Below are 25358 nucleotides of genomic sequence, written 5' to 3' on the forward strand. Positions count from 1 at the left end.
GCAAATTCCAAGATAGTCTACGTAGAAAATCCAAAGGAATCTACCAGAAAAAAACCTCATAGAATTAATCAGCAAGTTCAGCAATGCCACAGGCCACAAGAGCATCACACGAAAATCAATCATATTTCTATATACCAGCAATAAACACATAGAAACAAAAATTAAAACAAAAACAAAAATTAAAAGTATAATAGTTCAAAAAAAAAGAAGTGAAAGAAATACTTACGTATAAATCTAACAAAACATGCATAGGACTTGTATGCTGAAAAATATAAAATGCTAAAAAAATAAATCAAAGAAGACTAAAATGGAAAGACATGCCATGTCTGCAAATTGGAAAAGTCAACTTAATAAAGATGTCCCCTTAATTTCCTCCAAACTGATATAAAGGTTTAACACATTTTTTTATCAAAATCCTGGCATAATTTTTTGTATATACAGATGAGATTACTGTAAAATTTATATGTAATGATAAAGAAAATAGAATATCTAACACAACCAAAAAGAATAATAATGAGGGAAGTACCAGTCTACCTGATTTCAAGACTTACTATAGCTATGGTAATCAATACTGTGTAGTATTAGTGAAAGGAGAGACACATATATCAGTGGAACGCATACACAATTGAGAGGTAGCCCCACACAGTACAGCCAAGTGACTTTTGACAAAGGACAAATGCAATTCAATGGAAGAAAAAGAACCTTTTTTAACAAAAAATGCTGAAGAAAATGGATATCCACAGGCAACAAAAAAATGAACCTTGACCTATACCTCATATTTTATGTAAAAATTAACTCAAAACGGGTCATAGATTTAAACATAAAATATAAAACTTTTAGAGGCAAATACAGAAGAAAATCCTTGTAACCAGGGTCTCATTAATGAGCTCTTAGACATCAAAAGCACAACACATAAATGAAAAAAATTAATAGATTGGATTTTATATCAAAATTATATTTTTCCTCTGTGAAAGTCCCTTTATTTAAGAGGATGAAAAGACAAGCTATGAGCCAGGAAAAAAATATTTGCAAACTGAATCTAATAAAGAAATAATCTATAAAAAAATCTGAAAACTTACCAGTAAAAACACCAGACAATTCAATTTAAAAAATGCGCAAAAGGCACAAAGAGATATTTCACCAAAGAGAATATACAGATGGCAAATAAGCGCATGAAAAGATGTTCAACATCATTAGTCATTATGGAAATGGAAATTAAGACTGCAATAAATATCCCTACCCATCTATCAAAATAGCTAAAATAAAATATAATGACACCACCAAATGCTTGAGGGCTTGCAGAGACACTGGATCACCCATACATTGCTGGTGGAAATAGTTTGGCAGTTTCTTAAAAAAACTAAACATACACATACCATATTACCCAAGAATCATGCTGCTGAGCATTAGAAATAAAAGCTTATGTGTGCACAATAGCCTCTACATGTTTCATAATGCTTCATTTGTATAGCCAAAAGCTGAGGACAACCAAAATGTTGCACAATAGGTCAAAGAGTAAACAAATCATGGTACATCCATACCGTGGAATACTACTCACCATTAAAAACGGACGAAGTGTTGATACACATAATTTAGATAGGTTACAGGAATCTACACATGTGAGAAAATTACAAGAAACTACACACACACATTGCACCAATGTCAAATTCCTGGTTTTGATCTTTTACTAGAATTATGTATGCACCCATTTGGGGAAACTGGGTGAAGGGTACATGGAAACTCTATCTTTACAACTTCTTGTGTAATTATTTTAAGATATTAAAAGATAACAAAAGATCAATCAATTCAGAAACTATTTTGATGTTCCAGCTTTATTCTTGCTCAAAACATAGAAAATGCAAATAAAACATAATTATTTAATTGGTATAAAATCATTCCTCTGTATTTTAAAATAAGTGGGAAATAAAACAGTAAAAAGGTGACTAAAGGAGATACTTCCAAAAGAATAAAAACTGTATTTCTGCATAGTGGCATAGGTCCTGAGAATATCAATTTTTAAAACTCTAACCACACTTTTTAATTAACTTTATTGTCATGAAAATCAGGTATGTAATTTAGATCTTGTGTTGGATTAAGTCAATTATTGAGCCTCATGGTTCATGAATAAGTGGACCACATGATGTAAACACAAAGTTATTTTTATTTCTATAAATAATAACAAAAACAAGTTTTACCTGAAAATTTCAAGTATCCTAAAATAATATAAAGAATCACAGATAGCTATTCACTTTTATAACACTGTTTTTAAAAAAAGTCTGCCACATATATTCTATATAGAATGACAAATCTAAGGAGCTGAAAATTTCCATTTCTTAAATTTCATTTGAGTAAATCCTACTTGTATAAGTGTATTTTGCAAATAACAAAGAATATGGCATTTGGAACTAGAGAAATAGTCCTAAATGGTTCATCACTTATTAGTGACTCCTACTTAGGCTCTCTGAGGCTTTGGCTTCCTCATCTGCAAAGTGGACACACCTATGACACTGGACCGTTGTGAGACTTAAATGATACAATGAATATTAAGTTAATATTATCAAATTATATGTAAATATTAATGATTAAAATCAATAACATTAACAGTTAAACAATTCTCAATTCTTGGCAAAAGATTTATAAGGCAATTATTTTTCTTCAAATATTCTTCAAATTCAATTATGCTATTTCGTTGATTTTAAGACACAAATTTTTTCACACTTATCTGAAACTGACAGGCATCTTATAATCACTCTGGTTGGGTAGTAGTCATGACATATTTGTCATTACATGTGTATTAAATTTGAAGAATGGATATCAGTATGATGGAAGAAAACCTTGGAGATAATAATGGACATTGGTTTAAGAAATGATATATCACTAATGCTCTAAACAGAGAATGATATTATGAAAATAAAACATGGACACAGAGACTCTGAGTTGAAAATCAATGAAAAGACACTTCGAATGTTAAGAAGTTTTAGGAATGCCTCAGCCAATTAATTTTGCTTATATTGTTCTTTGTATGTAGGTGCAAGGGTATTATATGATTTTTTTAAAAGGGAGCTCTTTGCATGAGTAGAAAAAATTCTTAGTGATAAAGAGTTGTGCCATAGTTGGCATTTTTTTTTCTTAGTAGTATATAAAATAGTGTACTTTTAAGATTGCACCCCAGCTTCAATGAAACACCTTCCTGCCCAAAACACTGACTCAATTTTTAAAATGATTGTTATTCTTTTTTTTAAAAGCCTTCCATTAAAATTTGATTTAAATAATTGAATAAATAAAGGTAGAAGAGTCAAGCCTAAGAACTAAGCCTTTGATAAAAAGTAATGACAAATATCATATGCCACTTGATAAAAGTAGAACATTAAACTAAAGCTGTGCTCTGCCTGATCTGGGCTTTGATTTCACTGGGTCCTACAGTGATCTTAGTTTGGTCACTGATGTTTCAATATACGGCAGGATTTCTGGCCTATTTTAGTAAATATTTATTATAGATGCTAAATATATGACAAGCACCAAATTAGGCACTAGAGATATAAAGAGAATAAAAGACAGACATGGTCCCTGCTTTTTTGTTGTCCAGTATCTGGTGAAAATGACATAATAAATAAAGTAGGCAAATAAATAATTATAAATTTTTATAAGTTCTGCGAAGACACAAGTAGGAAGTGGAAATAAAAATGAACAATGGGGCATTCAATTTCAGACAATATCAAAAGGGGTAACAGGGAACACTTACATAGTGCTTATTATGTGCCATGCTTTGTACTATGTTTTTTGTTTGTTTTTTTGAGACAGGGTCTTGCTGTGTCACCCAGGATGGAGTGCAGTGGCAGGATCACAGCTCACTGAAGCCTCAACCTCCTGGGCTCAAAGTCCTCCCACTTCATCCTCCTGAGTAGCTGGGATTACAGGCGTGCATTGTGCATTAGCACACTCAGCTTTTTTTTTTTTTTTTTAGAGACGGGATCTCACTATGTTACCCAAGTTGGTCTCAAACTCCTGGCCTTAAGTGATCCTCATGCCTCAGCCTCCCAAAGTGCTGTTGACTACAGGCATGAGCCACCATGCCTGGCCCCATGCTATATGTTTTACACATACTCTTTTAATCTTCCAAAAAAAAACTGGATAAAGTAGATACTTATCTTCACTTTACAAACAGAGAAAATAATTAAAGTAATTTGGCTAAGATCATATAGCAAGTAAGCAGGGAGTTGGTATGTGAACTCAGTTTGGCTCAAGAGCCCTTGCTTTTAGCCGCTACAATATTAGGGAAAGCCTTTTTGAAGTGTCATTTGAGAACTGAATGATAAGAAGGTAAGGGGTTAGTGGGAGAAATCACATATAAAGCCCTACGGGGGGAAAGGAGTCCTTCAGTTTTAGGAAATTAAAGGTGGCCAGTGTGGCTGGAGTAGTTAATGAAAGCAAGAGGGTCAGGAGATAGGGCTGCAGAAGGCAGTTGCTACCTCAGTCAGGATCCTATGGGTCACAGGAGCTGGGATTTTATTCTAAGTGAAATAGGAACGACTGATTAATTGGACAGTGACATGACATCATTTTTTAAAAAATATTTTTCTAGCTAATATGTCAAGAATGAATTGAAAGGAGGTAAAAGAAGTAGGGTCCAAGTCATTCATTTATTCAACAAATATTAGACAGTTTATGGAGAAACAAATATTGTGGCAGGTACTATTCTAGATACTAGAAATACAGCTAAAAATAACACAGACAAGGTCCTCTACCCTGGAGTCTACTTTAGAATGCTGAACACCCCCCACACACACACCCCTTCCTTCTCATACATTAAGAGCTTCTCCCACCCTACTAGACATTTTCCATTAGCATGCAAATTCTAGTATCTTCCATCTTTAAACAAACATCAAACAAAAATCTATCCTTTGACCTTTTATTCCCTCTAACTACCATTCCATTTTTTTACTTCCTAAATCTAGAAAAACTTCTTTAAAGGACACTCTGTGGTAGCATCACCTCCAGTTATTGTCTCAACCCACTACAATAAAATTCCTTTCTTTTACTCCATTAAAACTGCCCTTGTCAATGTCACCATACTACCATCTTGAAGCTAAATTCTTACTTCTCTCTCCTCATCTTATTTCACCTCTTAGGAATATTCACACTGTTAACTAGTCTTTGAAACACTCATCTTTTAGTTTCTGTGCCACAACATTCTTCAGGTTTCCTACCTTGCTGGCCTCTCCTTCTCAGTCTAATTAGAGGGCAATATAACATAAGAATTAAGGGCATAGATTTCTAGATTTAGCTCTGAAAGCAAGTTGTGCTTATGGCATAGAAGACATTGGAAGAGAGTGCTCCCCTTTCTCAGGCAGGCTAGAAAACTGATTAGTATTTCAGATGAAAAATGATGGTGGGTTATACTAGATTGTTAACAGTGGGAATAAAGAGAAATAAATGGATTTAGCTGTATTTTAGAAGTAGAGCCAAAAACACTTGGAGATGGACTGGATATAGGGAGTCAAAGAAAAGCAGCATCATGGTTTCTTCCTTGAGAAACTGGTAGAATTATGGAGCTATTCAAATAAGTCTTGGGGGAAAAAAGAAGGGTTTGAGGTAGAATAAAGTTTGTGACCCAATAAAAAGTTAGTGAGTATATCTAAAAAACACCTAGACTTAGAGATGATCTCATCCGATGCCTTTCCATTGAAATTAATACCTGGAAGAGGTTATGTCACACATAGGATCCTTGTGTGATCAATGTCACACAGACAATTGGTGGCAGAGCTGGAAATAGAATACAAGTCCGTCAGAATCCTGCTAAAAAGCCACAGATCAGCACCAATCAAGATGATCATTACAGACTGAGTGAGCCCCTATTACTTTAGTCCTCTTCTTCCCCTGACCAATGCAATAAAAAATATTTTAATAAAATTGTTGGGTTCATTTAATATAGTTAAGCAAGTTATGAACTGTATATTTATATTTCCTTAATAAAAGTGAGGGAAGTAAAGGCAGATAGAATACAAAAAGCGGTGTTACCCTTGACAGTAATAAATCTATTGTGGAGTCATTAATAACATTTACTCATGTATACTATTTGTAAAAGGTACACATGACATTCCCTCTCAAGTACTGTACATTCTATTTTGCAAGATAACACACATGAAAATAATTCAGGACAATAGGAGCGACGTCATAAGGCAATACTAGAATAACTGCCAAATGAATTATATAAACAATACTGTTTTGGAAAAAGGTACTTTGAAGTAGGCCCTAAGAGAAGGTTTAAGCTAAGCTCTGGAGAATTTGTAAAACCACACAGGGAAGGGGATTAAACAAACCTATAAAATATGTTTACGAGGGTGATAGGTTTGGGGCTGAGGTTTGGAAGTGGAGAGAGTAAGCTATTTTAGACTGGGTGAACAGAGACATTCTGTTTGGTATGACATTTGGGCCTGAATGATACAGAGGAAACAAGGAATGTGATAATGGGAGAATGGGAGACTATTCTAGATTCTAGACCAAGTACCAATAGTCCCTACGTTACTGTCTGTGTATTAGGCTCCATAGATCTAATACACAGAGATCTTGTTCGATGGTAAAATAATGGGATATGAATTCCTAAATTTAAACAAATTATCTTTCTGAGCTCATTGTCTCCATCAGTAATAACTAGTGCACAGAACATGTGCAATAACGTACACAGAAGTGTTTTGGAAACAGAAACGTAATGTATCAAAGTTATAAAAATCAGTTTAAAACGACAAGAAGGAAAGGTTATATGATTCTTAGTTAAAAATGGAGAAGTGAGTTATGATCATTGCTGATATGGGTATTAGTATTACTTACATATCTTTACACTCTCTTATTGTACTTTTTATGCGTATGATTTATTTGCCTTACCAGATTGTAAGCTCCCTGCAGCTGGTAAACAGATTTTCAATATGGCAGCTGACACAGGCTTTTGGTTAGCTAAGATGATATATTAAGCCAATAATTCATTTTACTGTCCTTTGGGGATCTGAATTTGTGTGTGCGTGTGCTCAGAATCCCATCTACTTTCGAGGGATTCGGGGGGCTTATGATATCACGAAAAGTTAATGAAGACAAGTATAGATAAAAACATAATAGAACCCATCTTAAATAGGACAGAAATCATAGGCAGGTAATTGTGTTAATTACTACCGCTGGCCTTTGGCTGATATTTCCGGGCAGTCAGAGGAAGAAGGAAATCGGCTGAATCCCGCAGTACCGCACTTTAATCGACCTCCAGGTAGTCATTTACAGTCATCTGCAGAGACCAACTTTTCCCTGGACCAAAACCTGCAGGGCACTTGGATCGCGTGGGCTTTCATACGAGAGTCAACAACAGCCTACACGGAACAACTAAGGACACAGGCATACATCAATATGACCCTTCGCAAAGTCTGAGAAAATAACTGAGCAAAGTTATTTACTTGTTTCTGCTGCTGTTAGAGCAAGGACCTCTGTCATGATGGAAACACTGATGCCTCAACAATGGAATCCTGTTTTCTCGCTAGTGCTCTAGCCCAGGCTTGGCAATAGCAAAACAGCACCTGGGTGGTTTCATCGCCCCAAATAAACAGCCAGCATTAGCTCAGCTGCTCGCTGGCAGCCTCGGATTCAGGCGGGGTCGGTGTTGCGCACTGGGGATAGTGCCTCTGCTCGGCCTTCGGAGGAAGGGTTTCAGGTAGGCTGCTGCTAAGGGTCGGGAGCATACTGCGTAAGGGTGGGTCTTAGGCTGATGCCGATGGGGGCAGGGAAAGAAGCAACTCAGGGCTGACGCGTTGCACAACTCCAGGGGGCACCACTGCAGACCCCCTCCTAGAGATGGAAACCTCTCGTGCCCCGTATACGAAGCAGCTGAAGCCAAGGACATTCTCTTCTCTGTGGGTCACAGGGGCCAACCCAGACCCCGAGAATAAGGGCTATCATCCCACTCCTCCCTCAGACCCCGGAGCTCACCCACCTGCAACTGCAGTCTCCGAAGTCTCCACCCCAGTCTCCCTGCCTCCAGAAGACTGGTTGCGATTGGCCTGCACCGCTGTCCCGTTAACTCTTCCGCAAGTGTGAGTGGCGAAACTGTCGGGCTCTTGGCCTTGGTCCCGCCCTTCGCTCGCCTCCGAAGCCACGCCTATGTGACGTCATACAATGCCGCAAAGCGCAGAGCTGATCTCCGTCTCCGCCCCCAGCTGCTTTCTCCGAGAGCAGGTGGCTGAGTTGGGGGCGGGCTGGGAGGGCTGTCGGTGGGCCAGTCTGCGTAGCGACGTCCCGCCCCCTGCGCACGGACGCCGGGAAGAAGGGGGTGGGGCCACGTTTGCGTCCGCGCCATCAAGCCCGGGATAGCGGCGAGGTCTGCTTTCAGTGTATGGTTTTCCCTGCCAAACGATTCTGCTTGGTGCCATCCATGGAGGGCGTGCGCTGGGCCTTTTCCTGCGGCACTTGGCTGCCGAGCCGAGCCGAATGGCTGCTGGCAGTGCGATCGATTCAGCCCGAGGAGAAGGAGCGCATTGGCCAGTTCGTCTTTGCCCGGGACGCTAAGGCAGCCATGGTACTACAGGTCTTTTTTGGTATTTAGAGCCTAGGAAGCAGATGTTGGGGGAGGTGGGCCGGGCTGTGGAGACCCGACACTCCCGCGCTGGCGGCGGCCATCTGGTTGTGGAGCCTGTGGCCGGTCCGGGCGACAGCAGCCGGCGCTGCGGAGTTGGGGGCGACGCACGGCCTGGTTTCCACGGCCTTTGTAACCGCCTCGGAGGCCGCGATGGCTGTAAACGTTATCTCTTTCCCCTTGTTATTTCAAATGGAGACCCTCCTAAACCATGAAATAAGTGTAGGGAAGGCCGACAAAATTGTGCTTTTCTGTAATGAATGTTTTTATGTCTTTATCTTTAAATGTAATTTTTTTTTATTTGTGTGGGTTCATAGCCCATGCTTATTCTGCCTGTTAAATATCCCACCATTCTCCAAGGACTCCCTGCACGTGGTAGGCCCTAGAAATTACTGACAGTATGATTTAGTTTGTAGCCCTGCGCTCCCCGGGATTGAAGCCAATGAAACTGAAGCCAGAGAGGATACCTTCCTCACTAGATGCCGTGGGAAACAGTATTTTACGTAGATTTATTTATTTAAGCTATGTATTTTGAAGCAACAAATGGAAAACTGGATTTCAAAACAAGTAATCTCTACAATATGGTGCAATTTGAAACAACCGTGAATTACCATCATTTAAAAGACAGCCCTTTCTTAAAAATGTCCGATATTGAAACACCTTTCTGTTTGAAATGTAGACTAGTTGATAATTTTTAAGGCACATTGGTGAAAATTTTTTACACTTACTTATAATTTGTAAGGAATTGTGAAATAAGCTACTTTTAAAAGTCTGCAGTTTTTAAAAGTCAATGTTAGAATTGAAGAAGAAAAAAACCTGAAAGATATTTTTTAAAATATATACTTTGTCATCTTATATTCTTGTTTTTTTGTGTGTGTTTTTAGTAATTATTAAAAAAATAATAATTGGAGATGGGAGATAGCAGAACAAGATAGGCCATGCCTTGCTAATTGTTGAAGCTGGGTGATCAATATATGGGATCTAGAAATACATATGCACAGATGTAGGTACAGTAGGGCTGCTCACTGCAGAGTTGTTTATGACAGCAAGTCTAGAGTCAGCCTAAAATGTCCAATAAAGGGGAAATAATGTTATGAAATATGCTACAGTTAAAACTGCATGGACCAGACAGATGTGTACAGACAAAATAATTCCCAATACTTATAAATTTAAAAGCTTATATGTGGTAGAATACTACATAAGTATAATCTCATGTTTGTGTTTATATGTAGAGTTAGCAAAAACATGTAAATGCACATATATTTAAATACAGAAAAGACTGACAGGATGCCAGCTGTTAACTTTGGTCACTAGCAAAGGAGAGGGAATTGCTAAGGCGGGCTTTAACTTTTTATCTACTTCAGCATTGCTTAAGTCTTAATTAACGTGTTTAATACTTAAGTATTTCGAAAAGTTTTAAAAAAGAAAATTTTAGAAACCAAAAAAAAGTACTATTACACACAGTGTGCTTGTATCTTTAGTAGACATCAATACATACCAAATGTTTTATGTACTTAACAGGCTGGTCGTCTGATGATAAGGAAATTAGTTGCAGAGAAATTGAATATCCCTTGGAATCATATTCGTTTGCAAAGAACTGCAAAAGGAAAACCAGTTCTTGCAAAGGACTCATCGAATCCTTACCCAAATTTCAACTTTAACATCTCTCATCAAGGAGACTATGCAGTGCTTGCTGCTGAACCTGAGCTTCAAGTTGGAATTGACATAATGAAGACTAGTTTTCCAGGTAACGTTGCATTTTTCTAGTATGGCTGTTGAGTGTCTCGATGCCTCAGTTCTATTACTATTAAGTAATCTGAGGCCAGGAGATGTGTTAGAGATATTTAAGTTTAGGGAAAATGTGCTCAGTACACAAAGGTAATGGAGAGCATAAATATGAAAAGGGTTTCTTTCCATGAATATTTACAGACTTACCTATAAATAATAGATTGTCCGTTACTTGGGATCCATAACTTTGCCTAGAGGTAAAGTGAAATATTAAGTGAAATTCTTTTTGAATTATACTTCAACTTATTTCACTTAAACAGTAACCACAATTTTTCAGTTAATTGTTAGTTTTTAAAAAAAGAATCTCAGTAGTAAAGTACACTGTAGTCCTTATGTAGAGATAACATATACAGTTGACCCATGAACAACACAAGTTTGAACTGCATGGGTCTACTCACGTGAATTGTTTTCAGTAGTTGGCCCTCTGTCCCCATAGATTCTGCATCCACAATCAAACGCGTTATCAAGATTCAGTATTTGCAGGATATGAAACCTGAGGATATGGAGGGCTGACTTCCTATATGCAGGTTCCACAGGGCCGCATGTGCAGATTTTGGTATCTGAGGAGGGTCCTGGAACCAGTCCCCAGTGGACACCAACAGGCGACTCTTTGTTCTGTGTCTAAATACAGCTCTTTTTAGCCCATTTATGTACGTAAAAATGAGGAGCAAGCATTATTAAAATATTTATGTTGCTTATATATTGCCTTAGAAATTTGTTACTGGTGACTTTAAGGACCACTAACATTTGTGGTGAAGTTGAATGTACCCAGGCAATTTAATACATACTAAATACAGGTTCTCTTAACTACTGTATATTTGTCATCGTCGCTAACATTTAATGAACACTTAACCATGTGCCATGGCATTTTACATAGTGCTTTAGAGATATTCTGTGATTTAATTCTCTCAACTACCCTAAGATGTATATACTGCTATTTTTACAGAAGATAAGTAACAGTCTAAGAAGAAAGCTATTAATAAAATAACCCACATCTTCCTAATTTCATAGTAAAACTGTCTAATCTCCATACTCCTTGCACCATATGTGGTTTGAATATGTGACTCTCTCAGTCTGTAAGGCTTGTATTAATTTTATCTCTCACTCCCATTTCTGCATAGAGAACTCCTATTTACTTGCTAGATTTCACCTTAAGCTTACTTTAGGGAAGCTTTGTGAGCCTTCAATCTAAGCTAGGTTCTTTTGTTGTAGGCTCTCATAAAATGTGTTTACCTTATTCCAGTAATGTATCTCAGTTGATTATTCATCAGGATGATGGATTATCTTTTCCTGATACTTAAAAGCTGTGTGAGAGCAAGAACCATGTTAGCTACATCAGAGTTTGATCACTATCACATCTCTTAGTACCTTGCCTAGTATATAATAGTAAAATATTTGACGAATGAATAAACACTGTGCTGTTAGAGTATAGGCTTCAGTGTGGCTGTGAATCTCTTCTCCCTTTTGCTTTTATTGTCCTTACCTTGCATTTTCCTACTAGCTACTCTTTCTCTTACCCGCTCATAAACCTTTCCAGTACAACTCTATTCTCAGGTTTGCTCAGAACAAGGCCCTGCTATAAGATTTTGGAAATCTTATAACAGATTGTTGATCTGATACCCTGGATAAGGTTCAAGGAATTTTGTTTAACCTCCTGAAATTGTATGCTACATTTTGTATGATGTGCATATGTGCATTTTTCTTAGGAAAGGATCTGGTATTCAACAGGGACATAGATGGCTTACTCTAAACAAATTGCTGCTATAGAGGATTCTTAGCATGGGAATTAGCCCATATATTCTTGTAGCTTTCTGCTGTCCTTACAGAAACTTTTTCTAAAATCAGAAATGGAAACGCCATTGTTTTTTAGAATGCAGTCAGCGCAACTACCTGGTAATAATTGGCCCAGTGGGTTGCCATCTGCTTGGAAATGATACTTCTGAGAAACAGATTTTATTACCAGTTAACTTGATGGGCAGTGTTGGCTATGGTCAATGCTAGATAAACAAGTAATTAATAACTGAAGCTTTTAATAAATGATGGAAAGACAATTGAGCAAAAATTTAAGATTTAGTTTTCCTGTTAATTATGTTATTAGACCTCCCCCCACCAGCTTTTTTTTAGTTGATCTTATTTGAGTAATCACAATGTGTAGGTCTTTTCCTTTTCTTTATTTTGCTGTGAAAAAGCTGTTGCTATGTCCAGTAACACAGAAAGGAAGAGAGATTTTCCAATTGTCACTAGTGTTGTTACCATGCCACTGATTTCTGAAGCATGAATGGACACAGCATGATTTCTTAATGAGGATGGGAAGTAGACACTGATTTGCTTCTTTGGAGATTGTTTGAATTGCTCTACTTATTGTAGTAAGTGAGGAGTTTGAGCAAGGGATTTTTCCTAAGAGTCTTCCTAAATGACGCTAGGCAAAACTTAGGATAGCAGCAAGGAAAGTACTGTGTTTTGTACTAGGCATCGTTACTAGATTGTCAACTCTAAAGATGGAGTTGGCTTTTGGGGGCTATCATTAGTGCATTGAAAGAGTCAATTCCATTACTTTATATTGTTCTATAGGTAAGAATCCTGTAGGAACTTAAGAGAGTCTTTTTCTTTCATGGTGCATTAACTATTTCTACTAAGTGCAGCTCATTTCCCTCCCTGTACCTGTTCTCCCAACTGTTGCTGTGGCCGTGCAGGAGAGAACATACCTAGTATATAGCCTACTATATGCCAGGATGGTACATTCTTACTCTTAGGAAGAATGGTGTTTTCCTGGGCTTCATCTTAATTTACTACCCTCATTTGGAAAATTTTGGTTGGTTTTCCCTTTGTTTTCGAATTTTTTCTACCATTAAAGGTGTTTGAAGTGATAAGCATAAAGGGTAACTTTTGAATTGTTTAGTTTTGTGACCATATTTACAAAGTAAGGAAAAATAAAATAGACAAAATACATAAAAATTATGATTGAATTTGGGAAAGGACCAGAATTTTCCCCCTATGGTTTTACATGTTCGTCCTTACATTTTTAAAATAAACTTTGATGGATTTTTTTTTTTTTTTAATGCACTTGGGATTTAAAACCTGTAAGTAGTTTTAGAAAGTCACACATCACTTTGTACTCTGAATTCCTTACTGGAAAACCAAGTCTCCACCCTCAAGGAGTTTTCCCCCTTCCCAGTTACAGGTGGGTCTTTTTCCTTTGTCAGTAGGATTTGATTGTGTAACTAGTATTTATTGAGCAATTCCTACAAGTGTGTGACGCTATGTTAGATGCCTAATAGGTATTATTTCATCTTCGTAAGACTAGTGCCTAAGTACTACTGTTATTTTATATAAAAGGTTAAGACATTTGTCCAAATTGACTTAGCTAAAAAGTAAAAGTTCATATATTTAACCACTGCTCTCTACAGTATATGGCCTCTCAGTATGAGATTTTATTGATTCCTATTAAAAGAATTTGCAGATACCAAAATATGAAAAATTCTGTGAAACTGGGTTACATACATTTAAAGTTGTTATGGAAGAACTAATGACTAGGAATATGAAAAATATAGTAAGGGTCTTGCCTTACCAGTTTCAAAAACTTGTGTTAGGCATTGTAAACTAAAAAGAGTATGGTACTAGCGAAAGAATAGACAACTGGAAGAGTTAATCTTAGAGCCCAGGATATATACATATTTCAATTCAGTGGATAAAAGATTATTTATTAAATGGTGCTGATAGAATTGGTTAGTCATGTGGATGTAAAACATACTATATACACCAATTTGGAGGAATTAGAAGTTTAAAAGTAAAAAAAATTAAAATTTTAGGACAAAATATAGTTGACTGTGATGTCGAGTAGCAGTAAATCTTTCTATGAATTCTTTTCAAATGAGACAGAGTTCAGAATTTATCAAAGAAAGAATAGATATTTAAATTTTAAAAAATTATATTCCAAAAGATAACCAAATAACAAAAGATAAATAATAGAATAAGGAAAATTCTTATAACAAATTTGGTAAAGTGTCAGTATCCATAATATGTAAAGAGCTTCTATGAAGTGATTAGAAAATATTAATAGGCACCTTACAGAAGAACAAATTCAAGTAGTCAGTAAGCTATTACGTTAGTGATTAGAGTACTGCAAATTAAAGTAACAATGAGATGCCCATCAGATTTGCAGAAAATTGGAAAAAAAACACTTGGAGCTTGTGAAAATGTTGGAAAAGAACAATCATATAGATGGAAACACTAGAAATTGTTACAGGCTTTTTGGAAAATAACATTAAAATTGAAAATACACATAGTCTTTGATTTAGCGATCTTGTTTATAGTACTCTATCCAAAATATTTATGAATAACAACAAAAAACTGAATGCTACTAATAGAAATTGGTTAAATAAATTAATGGTGGATGCATTCTACAGATAATTATTAGCTATAATAAAAGAATTAGGTCTATATGAACCTGAAGGGACTTAGAATATATATATATATATATATTTAATATTATAATAGAGACAGGGTTTCTCCATGTTGCCTAGGCTAGTCTTGAACTCCTGGGCTCAAGTGATCTGCCTGTCTCAGCCTCCCAAGTGCTAGGATTACAGGCGTGAGGTGTGAGCCACTGTGCCTGGCCAATATCACATCATAGAAAAATATATATAGCAGAATCTTTTTTTTTTTTTTTGAGACAGAGTCTGGCTCTGTCACCCAGGCTGGAGTACACTGGTGCTTGGCTCACTGCAAGTTCCGCCTCCTGGGTTCAAGCGATTCTTTTGCCTCAGCCTCCAAAGTAGCTGGGATTCCAGGCACCCGTCACCTGGTATTTTTAGTAGAGACGGGGTTTCACCACGTTGGCCAGGCTGGTCTTGAACTCCTGACCTCAGGTGACCTGCCCGCCTTGGCCTCCCAAAGTGCTGGGATTACAGGCGTGAGCCATCACACCTGGCCGGGTTTCTATATTTAAACAATATTCCCAGCTGATTGTTAGGCATATTAATGTTTGGGAAATTCTGTATTGGATGTAATTTAGAGAACTAACAAAAAGAAAAATTGTAGCCCATTTACCATTTTTTATGAATGATATTATCAGAAAGTCATTGCCTCACACTATAACAAAATTAAAGTTTTATTAACACTTCCAGTTTTTTTTTTTTTTTGAGACGGAGTCTTGCTCTGTTGCCCAGGCTGGAGTGCAGTGGTGGGATCTTGGCTCACTGCAAGCTCTGCCTCCTGGGTTCACACCATTCTCCTGCCTCAGCCTCCGGAGTAGCTGGGACTACAGGCGCCCACCATGACGCCCGGCTAATTTTTTGTATTTTTAGTAGAGACGGGGTTTCACCGTGTTAGCCAGGGTGGTCTTGATCTCCTGACCTCGTGATCCACCCGCCTCGGCCTCCCAAAGTGCTGGGATTACAGGCGTGAACCACCCCACCTGGCCAGTTTTATTAACACTTACTAGAACACAATGTAGTTGTATATTTGAGCAAACTTCTGAAAGATGGCTTTTGAAGCTTAAAATGATAAAAAGAAACAACAAAGTCAACAGATATGATTTCATATTAAATCATCTTTCACAAACCAGAGAATATATTGGTGGCAAATTTGACAGACAAAGGTTAGTGTTGTTAAGATATGAAATGCCCCTCTAAATATCGATGGGAAAACCCCTTAAGCCTTACTTGATGAATATAGGAAGGACTTTATAAAAACAGTTGACAAAAGAAGATACACATTTAACCATGACTTTCACAACAACCTCAGAGCTAATGTTTATTAAGTACTTGATAGTTCCAGGCATTTTACATGTTTATTCTTAATCTGCCCAATTCTTTGTCCCTATTTTACAGTTTGAGAAACAGCCATAGAGTATTTATGTTAAATAAATAACCTACAGGTTGAGTATCCCTAGTGGGAAATCCACAGTGCTCCACTGAGTTTTTCCTTTGAGTATAATTTTGATGCTCAAAAAGCTTTGAGTTTTATAGCATTTTGGATTTCAGATTTTCAGATTAGGGATACTCAATCTAGCTAAGAAGTGATGGACCAGCATTTGAACATTTGACTCCAGGGACATAAAATTAAAGCTCCTAAGGGTACACGAATGTGTGTGCTTATGTATAATTTAAATTGTATCCATGGGTATATTAGTTTCTTCAGGCTGCTTAACAGAGTACCTCAAACATGGTGTCTTAAAGTGACAGCTCTTCTTTAAGTTCTGGAAGGCTGGAAGTCAAGGTGTCAGCAGGGCCATGGTCTCTCTGAAGGTTCCAAGAAAGAATCCTTCCTTGCTTCTTCCTGGTTTCTGCTCGTTCCTAGCAGTCCTTGGCTTGCAGTTGCATCACTCCAATTTTTGCCTTCACCTTCAAATGACCTTTTCTGTGTCCTCTCTGTGTGTCTGTCTCTCCTTGTAAGGAAACCAGGCATTGGATTCAGGGCTCACTTTAATTAGGTATGACCTGATCTTAACTTGATTACATCTATAAAGACTCTATTTCCAAATAAGGTCACATTCTAAGGTTCTGGGTGGACATGAATTTCAGGAGATACCCTTCAACCCATTAGAGTCCATTCTCTGGCCCCCTGCAAAATTTATATCCATCTAACATACAAAGTAAATTCACCCCATCCCAGCATTAGCAATTCTCAGCCCATTCCAGCATAACTCTAAATCTCATGTAAGTGTTAATATCATCAACCCAAAAAGTGGCAAATCTCATCTCAATCATCTAAATCAGCTGTGTGTGAAACTGGAGTATGATCCTTCTTGGGGCAAAATTCCTCTCCATCTGTGGACTTGTGAAAGCAGAAAACAAGTCTTCTAAAATTCAGTGGTAGGCGAGGCATAGGATAGACATTCCCATTCCAAAAAGAAGTTTGAAGTAAAAAGGGGTCATGGTTCTCAAACATGTTCCAAACCCAGCAGAGTAAATTCATTAGGTTTCAAAGCCTGAAAATAAAAGGCTTCATGCTCTGTCCTCTTGGTCCTTTTCTTCATTTCTCTGGAGTTCTTTCTGAAAGGATAACTTTTGCAGCCCAGTAGGTCCAGCTCTATCAGCCTGTTTCTTGCCTCTGTGTGTTAATACCTATATGTGTTGGTAAACAATGTAAGAGCAACTGAAGTTTAGGACTGCCTAAATGGTGAGTCACAAACCTAGGTTGACGTTATTTCAGTCTAGTGCTTTTTCTGCTGTACTCCACTGATTGAGGGCTTAAATACATCCTTTAATAGTAACATGCAAGAGACTTTGTGCATGTAGTTTGCGAAACCTATATTGGCAGCTCAGATATTTTTGTGTTATTCTAGGTTTGTGTCTGGATAAGTTCCTGGACAAATGAGCTGATAAGTCAAGCATTACGGTGTACATACTAACTCATATCTTAGAAGACTGTCACTTCTCATAGAAGCAAAATTATATATAATTCTATTATATACAGTTCAGTACTTAGAAAGTGAAACTATTAGAATTTCTAATATGATTTATTATCTAAGGCTAAATTTTGGTACTTTGAAGCAAGCACGTAGATGGGTATTGCTTAACTCCCTTCCACTTCCCTCAAAAATGACCAGCCCATTTTCCTAAAAGCTGAGATACTGTTATATATATATATTTGTATATGCATATTGGTGACCTTGTTTTGGAGAGGGATTAATGTAGGTAGGCCCTGAGTTTCTGGATTTTTTTTCATAGGCCTGAAATTGTTGCTCAAAGCATTGGATCTAAATGATTTTGCTGTATGTTACTACTGTGTTTAAAATAAAACATTAGTTGCTGTGTGGTCTTGATTAGTTAATCATTGCAGAATACAATATCTAACACTGCTCTCTCCCTAATGATCAAGCTATAAGATGGAAGATCAGGTTTTTCTAAATTTGACTAATGATTCTCTGTGTATGTAATGGTATTATTAGAACTTGCCAACATGTATGTCCAGTAATTATGCTGTCTTCAAATAGTTTAAGGGACAAATTCACTGTTCTTCCTGCCGATTTTTCTTTCTTCCACTTTCCTAGGTAAACTGTATTTAATACTTAACAGAATATTTGCCCACTGTATATCCACCATAGTGCCACAGTGTGGCGCTGCTGTGCTTTGGCCGAATATTTACGAAATCACCTTTTCGTATTGCTGTCAAATTTTTTATTTTGTGGACTAAATAAGATGCTCTAAAGTATATGAAAATACACTCGTATCGGATATTTTTTGGCTGTACATAATGAGTTATGTGATTGCTTTCTAGTGATTGTGCCAGATTGATTGCCTTTTATGTTCATCGGTTTTTTAATAGCAAGCTTATTTAAATTTTTTTCCTTGATTGCCCCATCTTATTTAGTTAAAAATCAGAAGGCTTCTTGGAGGTTATAAAAATAAAATTTGAAGAAAGCAGCAAGCAAAATGACACTATAGATGACAAAATGCGTGTCTTTTTAAATGCAGATTTTTTGGACATTAATCTGTTAAAACTACAGTTTCACTCAAAATATATAACGCAGGCTTCCAAACCAAAGATAGTTTATTCCTCCCATTATTGTTACATATGCTGTTTGTGCCAAAATCCATTCAACAAGAAACAGTTTATGATTTTTGTAGATATAGTGTTCCCAATGTTTAAAATTTCCAGATTTACTTTAGTTACTTCAGAAGCTTTCTGTCTTTACTTTCTTTAAGGTGTTGTTTAAGATGTTACTTATCAAGCCAGTATGTACTATTGATGCATTGAACAAAACACTTTTTATTGAGGGGCTTCTATTAATGTTAGTCTCAGGAAGGTGTTGAGGAGTAAACACCAGACAACAAAGGGATCCATGGCCCCAAAAGGGGTAAGAATTTCTTGCCATTGAACTCTTAAGATCACAATTTAATATTTCAGTGCCTGAAAATGAATGAGGATTCTTATTTTGATCCATAGTACCACATATCAGCAACAGGATCGGCAGAAATACTTCCTGAGGAACTAGGAGGAGACTATTTTGACTCTTGAAGCGGGGGTACTGGGAGAATCATAAATATTTCATGACGGAACCGATTTTTAATATATTCTACCCTTGAGATGAATGTGGGAAACGTATTTGGTTACTGCAGGAGAAACTGTAAACTCTCTGTGAAGATAAGGACCATGTCTGTTTTTCTCATCATGCGGTTCGTGGTACCTAGCACTTGTATGCTTTTAGTGAGTGATCATAATGGAATTCTAATTGTTGAATTCTTATAGCGAGAATTAGTGATTAAATGCCAGCGAAGTATTAAGAAGGGGTCGTTCAACATCTTCAACATCTTTTTTCTCCACATATTTATTTACATAAGAAATGCCCATAGAGAGTGTGGTATCAGCTATCATAAGAATTGTGTTAATCATTTGAGAATGTCAGATTTTGGATTTGGTTATTTTAGAAGTGGGAATTGGAGTAAGCCCATATTAACAGAATCCACAAAGGGATTACCTTCAAAAGGTTTTCTGGAAAATAATGTAATAATGAACTAAGGGTACAGGGCAGAAGAATATTTAGGAAGTAATTTACCATATAATAGTTAATATTCATGTATACACTTAGTAAATGTTTGTGGTTCACCTACCTTGGAACAGGCTCTCTGATAGGCCCATTAGGCTGTAAGTATAAAAGGCAAGAACAGTGATCAATTTATTTTTAATATTAGTTGAATATATATTTGTGTAAATATTTATACATATTATGCATATTTATATAAAATGAATGATGGTAGAAAGTTCGTGCTTGGTGGTAAAGACACACAAACACATAATTTTAATGTTTTGGAAAATTCAGTACCAGAGGCCTACCATGAATTTTAACATGTATCTTATCCCTTGGTTCTGGGAATTAGATCCTTTGAGTTGTGTCTTTTGTCATTTATTTTTAGAATGCTATGTAATATTTTGTTATCTATGAAATAATGGCACTAAAGATATGTTTCAAGTTTTTTAAAATGAGCTTATTTTGCAACTGCAACCACGAAAGAGTAATGAAAATCTTTTTTATTTGAAGAAGTCATATTAGAAAACAAGTTGGAAAACATTTTGAAGAAGGTAAGTATTAATTTTTTAGCCGTGGCAATAACATAGAATAAAAGAACAGTTTTCAGCTTTCTGCTAATTTTCCAAAAATTGTAATAAAAGAATCATTCCCTTTTTTTCTCTGTCACATAACAAAATAAAACTTTAGAATAATATGGCTCTACTTTAGGAGTATTTTAATTGGGCTTCTGATAAGTATCCTTTTATATAAGAAATTTCCTGTTATTTAAAACTTATAACAGCTTTGGCTGCTAAATTTTATCTAAACTTTTTGGGGCATATATTGATACAACCATATGGTTTTCCTGCTTAATTAATAATTTACAGAATATCACCAATTCCTGTTAAACTACTCTTATATTTCTGGGCTAACCACTGCTTGTCATAGTGTGTTTACTCTTAATTTTCAACTTGCTTTGACGTGCTGAGATTTTGTTTAGGATTATTTTAAATGTATTCAAAAGTATGGTTGCCCTTTAGATCTTTGGGGGGTGCTGTCTTGAACAGTTTTAGTAATAGAGCAACTTTTTATTTTTTAAGAGAACTGCTGTTTAATTTTTTATTTCCTTAATTGGCAGGTCGTGGTTCAATTCCAGAATTCTTTCATATTATGAAAAGAAAGTTTACCAACAAAGAATGGGAAACAATCAGAAGCTTTAAGGATGAATGGACTCAGCTGGATATGTTTTATAGGAATTGGGTATAATTCTTTCTAATTTTGAAAGCAAAAGTCTATAATGATTCCATTATCTTCACTTAAAATCAGAGTCCTTGGTTACCCAGTAGTGTCCAAACAGTGCTTGAAGTAAATGGGTGATTGCTTGAGAATTTTGTGGTTTTTATGCATACAATATTACATTATAATGACATTTCATTTTAAGAAAATTTAACCTATATGTAATGCTCAGTTAGAAAGTACTACTTAAAGCTAAAACAAAACATTACCATTTATAAATAATGTTTTCTGTCATAACGGAACTAATACACATGAGGTCCTATATAACAAACACTGATAATATATACTACATGCCAGAAGACATTACTTCAAGCTCTAAGTTAGTTAATTTAATGTACATAACATCCCTATGAGGAAGGTATTGTTATCATCGCAGGTTACATAGGAGGGGATACAGGCACAGAGAGCTTAAATGATTTGCCCTAAGATCATATGGATGGTTTGTTTTCATGCTGTAAGGGTTTTTTTTTTTTTTTTTAAAAAGCTTATAGCTATATAGCCGTAATGTAGTATAGTGTTGAAACTCCCTATCTTTTGGGCTTGTAGATTCTATGAAAACTTTTTGTCCCCTAAATTCTAAGATAAAATGTCTTTCTGTATCTTAGGCACTTAAAGAAAGCTTCATAAAAGCCATTGGTGTTGGACTAGGATTTGAATTGCAGCGGCTTGAATTTGATCTATCTCCATTAAACTTGGATATAGGCCAAGTTTATAAAGAAACACGTTTATTCCTGGATGGAGAGGAAGAAAAAGAATGGGCATTTGAGGTAAGAAATTTATTAGAATTGTTAAAACTAAGAGTTTCTATTTTTTATGCATGTATGTGTGATTAATTTGGGTAGGCTAGTCACTGAATTTGGACGCAACTGAATCCAGTCCTGCTGCTCTGAAAGTAAAATCAGGGCTACTATGAGAGCATGTAACATTTATACTAATACTTGAAAGATGTTGAAAGATGTGTCATTGTGAGTTCAGAATGGGAAAGGAAAAGAGGCTCTGACAAGGAGCTTTGCATGTATGAACAGCCAAACGCAGCCACTTTGGCTGGGCCATAATGAGGGTATTTAAGAGAGATTCCAGATCAGGCTGGTAGATCCTGCAAGGTATTGATCAAGTTAAATATTTTGGTTTCTTACTGTATTTTGTTTCTGTCACTGGCAGTTTCTGGTTGCTAGTGAGAGAAGCCAACACACACTAAGCAAAAAACTCCACAAAACAGTATTATAGGTTACTAGAGTGATTCAGTAACTGTCCCCAGTATTAGCTAGAATTAGGGGATGAAATATTCAGAGCTCTTTTTGTCTCCTACTTTTGCCTTTCTCTACATTTTGGCTTCAGTTTTCTCCCACCTGTGTTTCTCATTCTGTACACCAGCTTTCTCAGCCTCTCTGGTCTGCATGACAGAAAACATGGCTCTTGCATGTAACATACTGTTGCATGTAACAGTTTACAAACAATTTACAGTTTAAAAACCTAAACAAACTGGTAAACTCACTTTCTTTTCCAAGCCCAAAAATCCGAGAGAAGGGACTCCCTGGCCTAGCTTGGGCTAGTTGTTTATCTCCAGACCAGTCATTATACTGTGATTGATCCTACTTTTGTCCAGCAAATGGGCTGTAGAGCAGTTCTCCGACTTACAAGATCATCTGTTGAGATACTGAATACTAGAAAATAAATGAGATGTTAAGTTGAGATACCAGACATCTAAGTGAAGATGTCAGATAGGTGAATGGAATGGAGGGCTGGGCTAGAGGAAAAAAAATATAATTGTAATGGTTATAAGTATAACCATTATGTCAATGGTAGTTGAAACCATGGATTTGAAGTTGGAACTGTGAGATTACCTAAGGAGCAGCTATATATTGAATCTATGAAGAGAGAAGTGGAAATTGAAACCACAAGAAGTTCGAAGTAAGGCCTGGAATAGAGCCCTGAGAATATATATGGTCCCCAATTTATAATGGTTCAACTTTTTTTGACTTTATGACAGTATGAAAGTGATAATGCATTCAGTAGAATTCATATTTGCAGAACCCATGCAACCATTCCTTTTTTCATTTTCAGTACAATATTCAATAAATTACATGAGCTATTCAGCATTTTATTATAAATGAGGCTTTGTGTTAGATGATTTCGCCCGCTGTAGGCTGATGTAAGTATTCTGAGCACATTTAAGGTAGGCTGTGCTATGCTATGATGTTTGGTAGGTTAAGTATATTAAGTGCATTTTCCATGTAACCATATTTTCTTACAGTGGGTTTATTGGGATGTAACATCATTGTGAGTCGAGGAGCATCTATACTAATATTCGAAGGTGAATTTGTGGAGAAAACTGATAAAGAATGACCAAAATGGTATAAGAGAGTAGTGTTGGTATCCAAGGACAGAAAGCATTTTGAAAAAGAGAGCTGGGTCAATAACTGCTAAGGACCAGATGTGGTGTTCATGCTTGTCATCCCAACACTTTGGGAGGCCGAGATACTGCCTCTACAAAAAATTTTAAAAAATGAAAGGTTCAAAACAGTATATCACTATATCCGTTAGTTAACATTCTTTAGTGTCCAACTATCAATTGTTAGTGTACATACACCTCTCATTGTACATTAAGCATGATTCTTATTTACTGAAATATTCAATACATATAAGAACTATATCTTATATGCTAAATTTATGAAAAATTATTTTAGGTATTTTTAAATTTGTACATTCCAGTTACTTTTTTCTTGTTTGTTTAAAGAGAAAACAGAACAGGGCTATATAGCAAACTTAGTTTGTAATAACTTTGATATAGTAAATCTTCTGATATTTAGTCTTATATTTTTCCTCTTTAAACATATCTTAAATTTATCCTTACTGAATTTCACTTTTTGCTGACTTGGGCACCTGAAGGTATGAAGATAGGAAGAAGAAGATAAAAAATGAAAGCTCCTTAAGTACTATTTCTAATTGTAGTTTCTTCTGATGTTTTATGGAAGAATGCTTTAGTAAAGTGGTTTTTCAGCGACAAGTTTGTTCAGCTTTTAAGTGTTTATAATTTTTTCTGGTAACTGCTTCAATATATATTACATTTTAAAGCCCCCTTCCCCTTTGTCTCATATGTAGGGGAAAATAGAAAATTGCATATTGATTATGTTTTACCTATAAATTTCCACCATGATTTTTCATACATGATAGTATGTAGTTAACTAAATGCTTACATACCAGTGTTGCAACTTGATTTTTTTTTTTTTAACCTTGTACTTTATTATACATACTAACATCACCAGTGAAGGACAGATAGCTGTCAAGTACCTCTAGATAGGGCACATCACCTGTGTAGTATTCTGGTTGAGAATGCATAACCTAAATCCACTCATTAAGAAATATCAAACAAACCCCAAATGAGCAATATTTTATTAATAAAAAGCAGATTTGGGGGAATTTGTACTTTAAAACGTTAATGTCATAAAAAACAAAAGAAAGGCTAACAAGACATGACAACTGAATGCAATACTTGTCGCTGCTTGCCCATTACTGGGCTCCTGTTCTGGAGGAGGGATATGCCACAAAAGACATTTTTGGATTAATTCACAGAATTTGGAATACAGCTAATAAAGTGTTTCAATGTTAAACTTACTGACGTTATTAACTGCTGTGATTATGTAAGAGAATGTGCCTACTAGGAAATACATGTTGAAATATTTAAGAGTAAAGGGCCAGCATGTATGTAACTTCTAAAGTGGTTTAGCGGAGGTGGGGAAATATATATATGCCCGTCTGTGAGTGTACATGTATGTGTATATATATAGAGAGAGAGAGAATGAGATTTAGAAAATGTAAACAAAACTCCATCTAGGTTTACATATTTTATAATCTATATTTATCTACCTTTTATCTTTCAGGAAAGCAAAATAGATGAGCACCATTTTGTTGCAGTAGCTCTTAGGAAACCCGATGGATCTAGACATCAGGATGTAAGATTTTAGAATTTCTCTTTTTTCTAAATAGCATGAATCAATGTTAAGTTTGCTCTTTATTGATGGAAATAGTCATTTACCTTATATCAGTTTAGAGAGTTTTTTTAAGATTATAGATATAGTAGTACTTTTTATTAGCAAATATTAAGATCACTAGGGATTTTGTAGAAACATTTTTAAAAAGCAGCTGGGCATGGTGGCTCACACCTGTAATCCCAGCACCTTGGGAGGCCGAGGCAGGCAGATCACCTGAGGT

At 36.1% G+C, this 25358-nt stretch overlaps 2 protein-coding genes across 8 annotated transcripts in view; one reads left to right on the plus strand and one right to left on the minus strand.

The window, feature by feature from the left end:
• The window catches only part of KBTBD3 (kelch repeat and BTB domain containing 3), a 27001-nt gene extending 18301 nt beyond the window's left edge, over positions 1-8700 (minus strand). For 2 of the 7 annotated variants that reach the window (XM_054438196.2, XM_063671389.1), the window contains exons 1-2: positions 7970-8222; positions 7165-7365 (exon numbers count right to left, since the gene is read on the minus strand). The gene's annotated coding sequence lies outside the window, so the exon portion shown is untranslated. Of the gene's footprint in view, positions 1-5695; positions 5764-7164; positions 7366-7969 lie in introns of all 7 variants that reach the window. The other 5 variants (XM_063671391.1, XM_054438198.2, XM_054438197.2 and 2 more) reach the window with 5 other exon arrangements.
• Positions 8191-25358, plus strand: part of AASDHPPT (aminoadipate-semialdehyde dehydrogenase-phosphopantetheinyl transferase) — a 20995-nt gene continuing 3827 nt past the window's right edge. The window contains exons 1-5 of the mRNA XM_054438202.2: positions 8191-8551; positions 10130-10355; positions 20989-21110; positions 21752-21913; positions 25028-25099. Coding sequence (XP_054294177.1) covers positions 8369-8551; positions 10130-10355; positions 20989-21110; positions 21752-21913; positions 25028-25099 — 765 coding nt within the window. The 5' untranslated portion in view covers positions 8191-8368. The remainder of the gene's footprint in view (positions 8552-10129; positions 10356-20988; positions 21111-21751; positions 21914-25027; positions 25100-25358) is intronic.

The sequence above is a fragment of the Pongo pygmaeus genome, chromosome 9 (genome assembly GCF_028885625.2).
Source record: "Pongo pygmaeus isolate AG05252 chromosome 9, NHGRI_mPonPyg2-v2.0_pri, whole genome shotgun sequence".
Classification (NCBI taxonomy): Eukaryota; Metazoa; Chordata; class Mammalia; order Primates; family Hominidae; genus Pongo; species Pongo pygmaeus.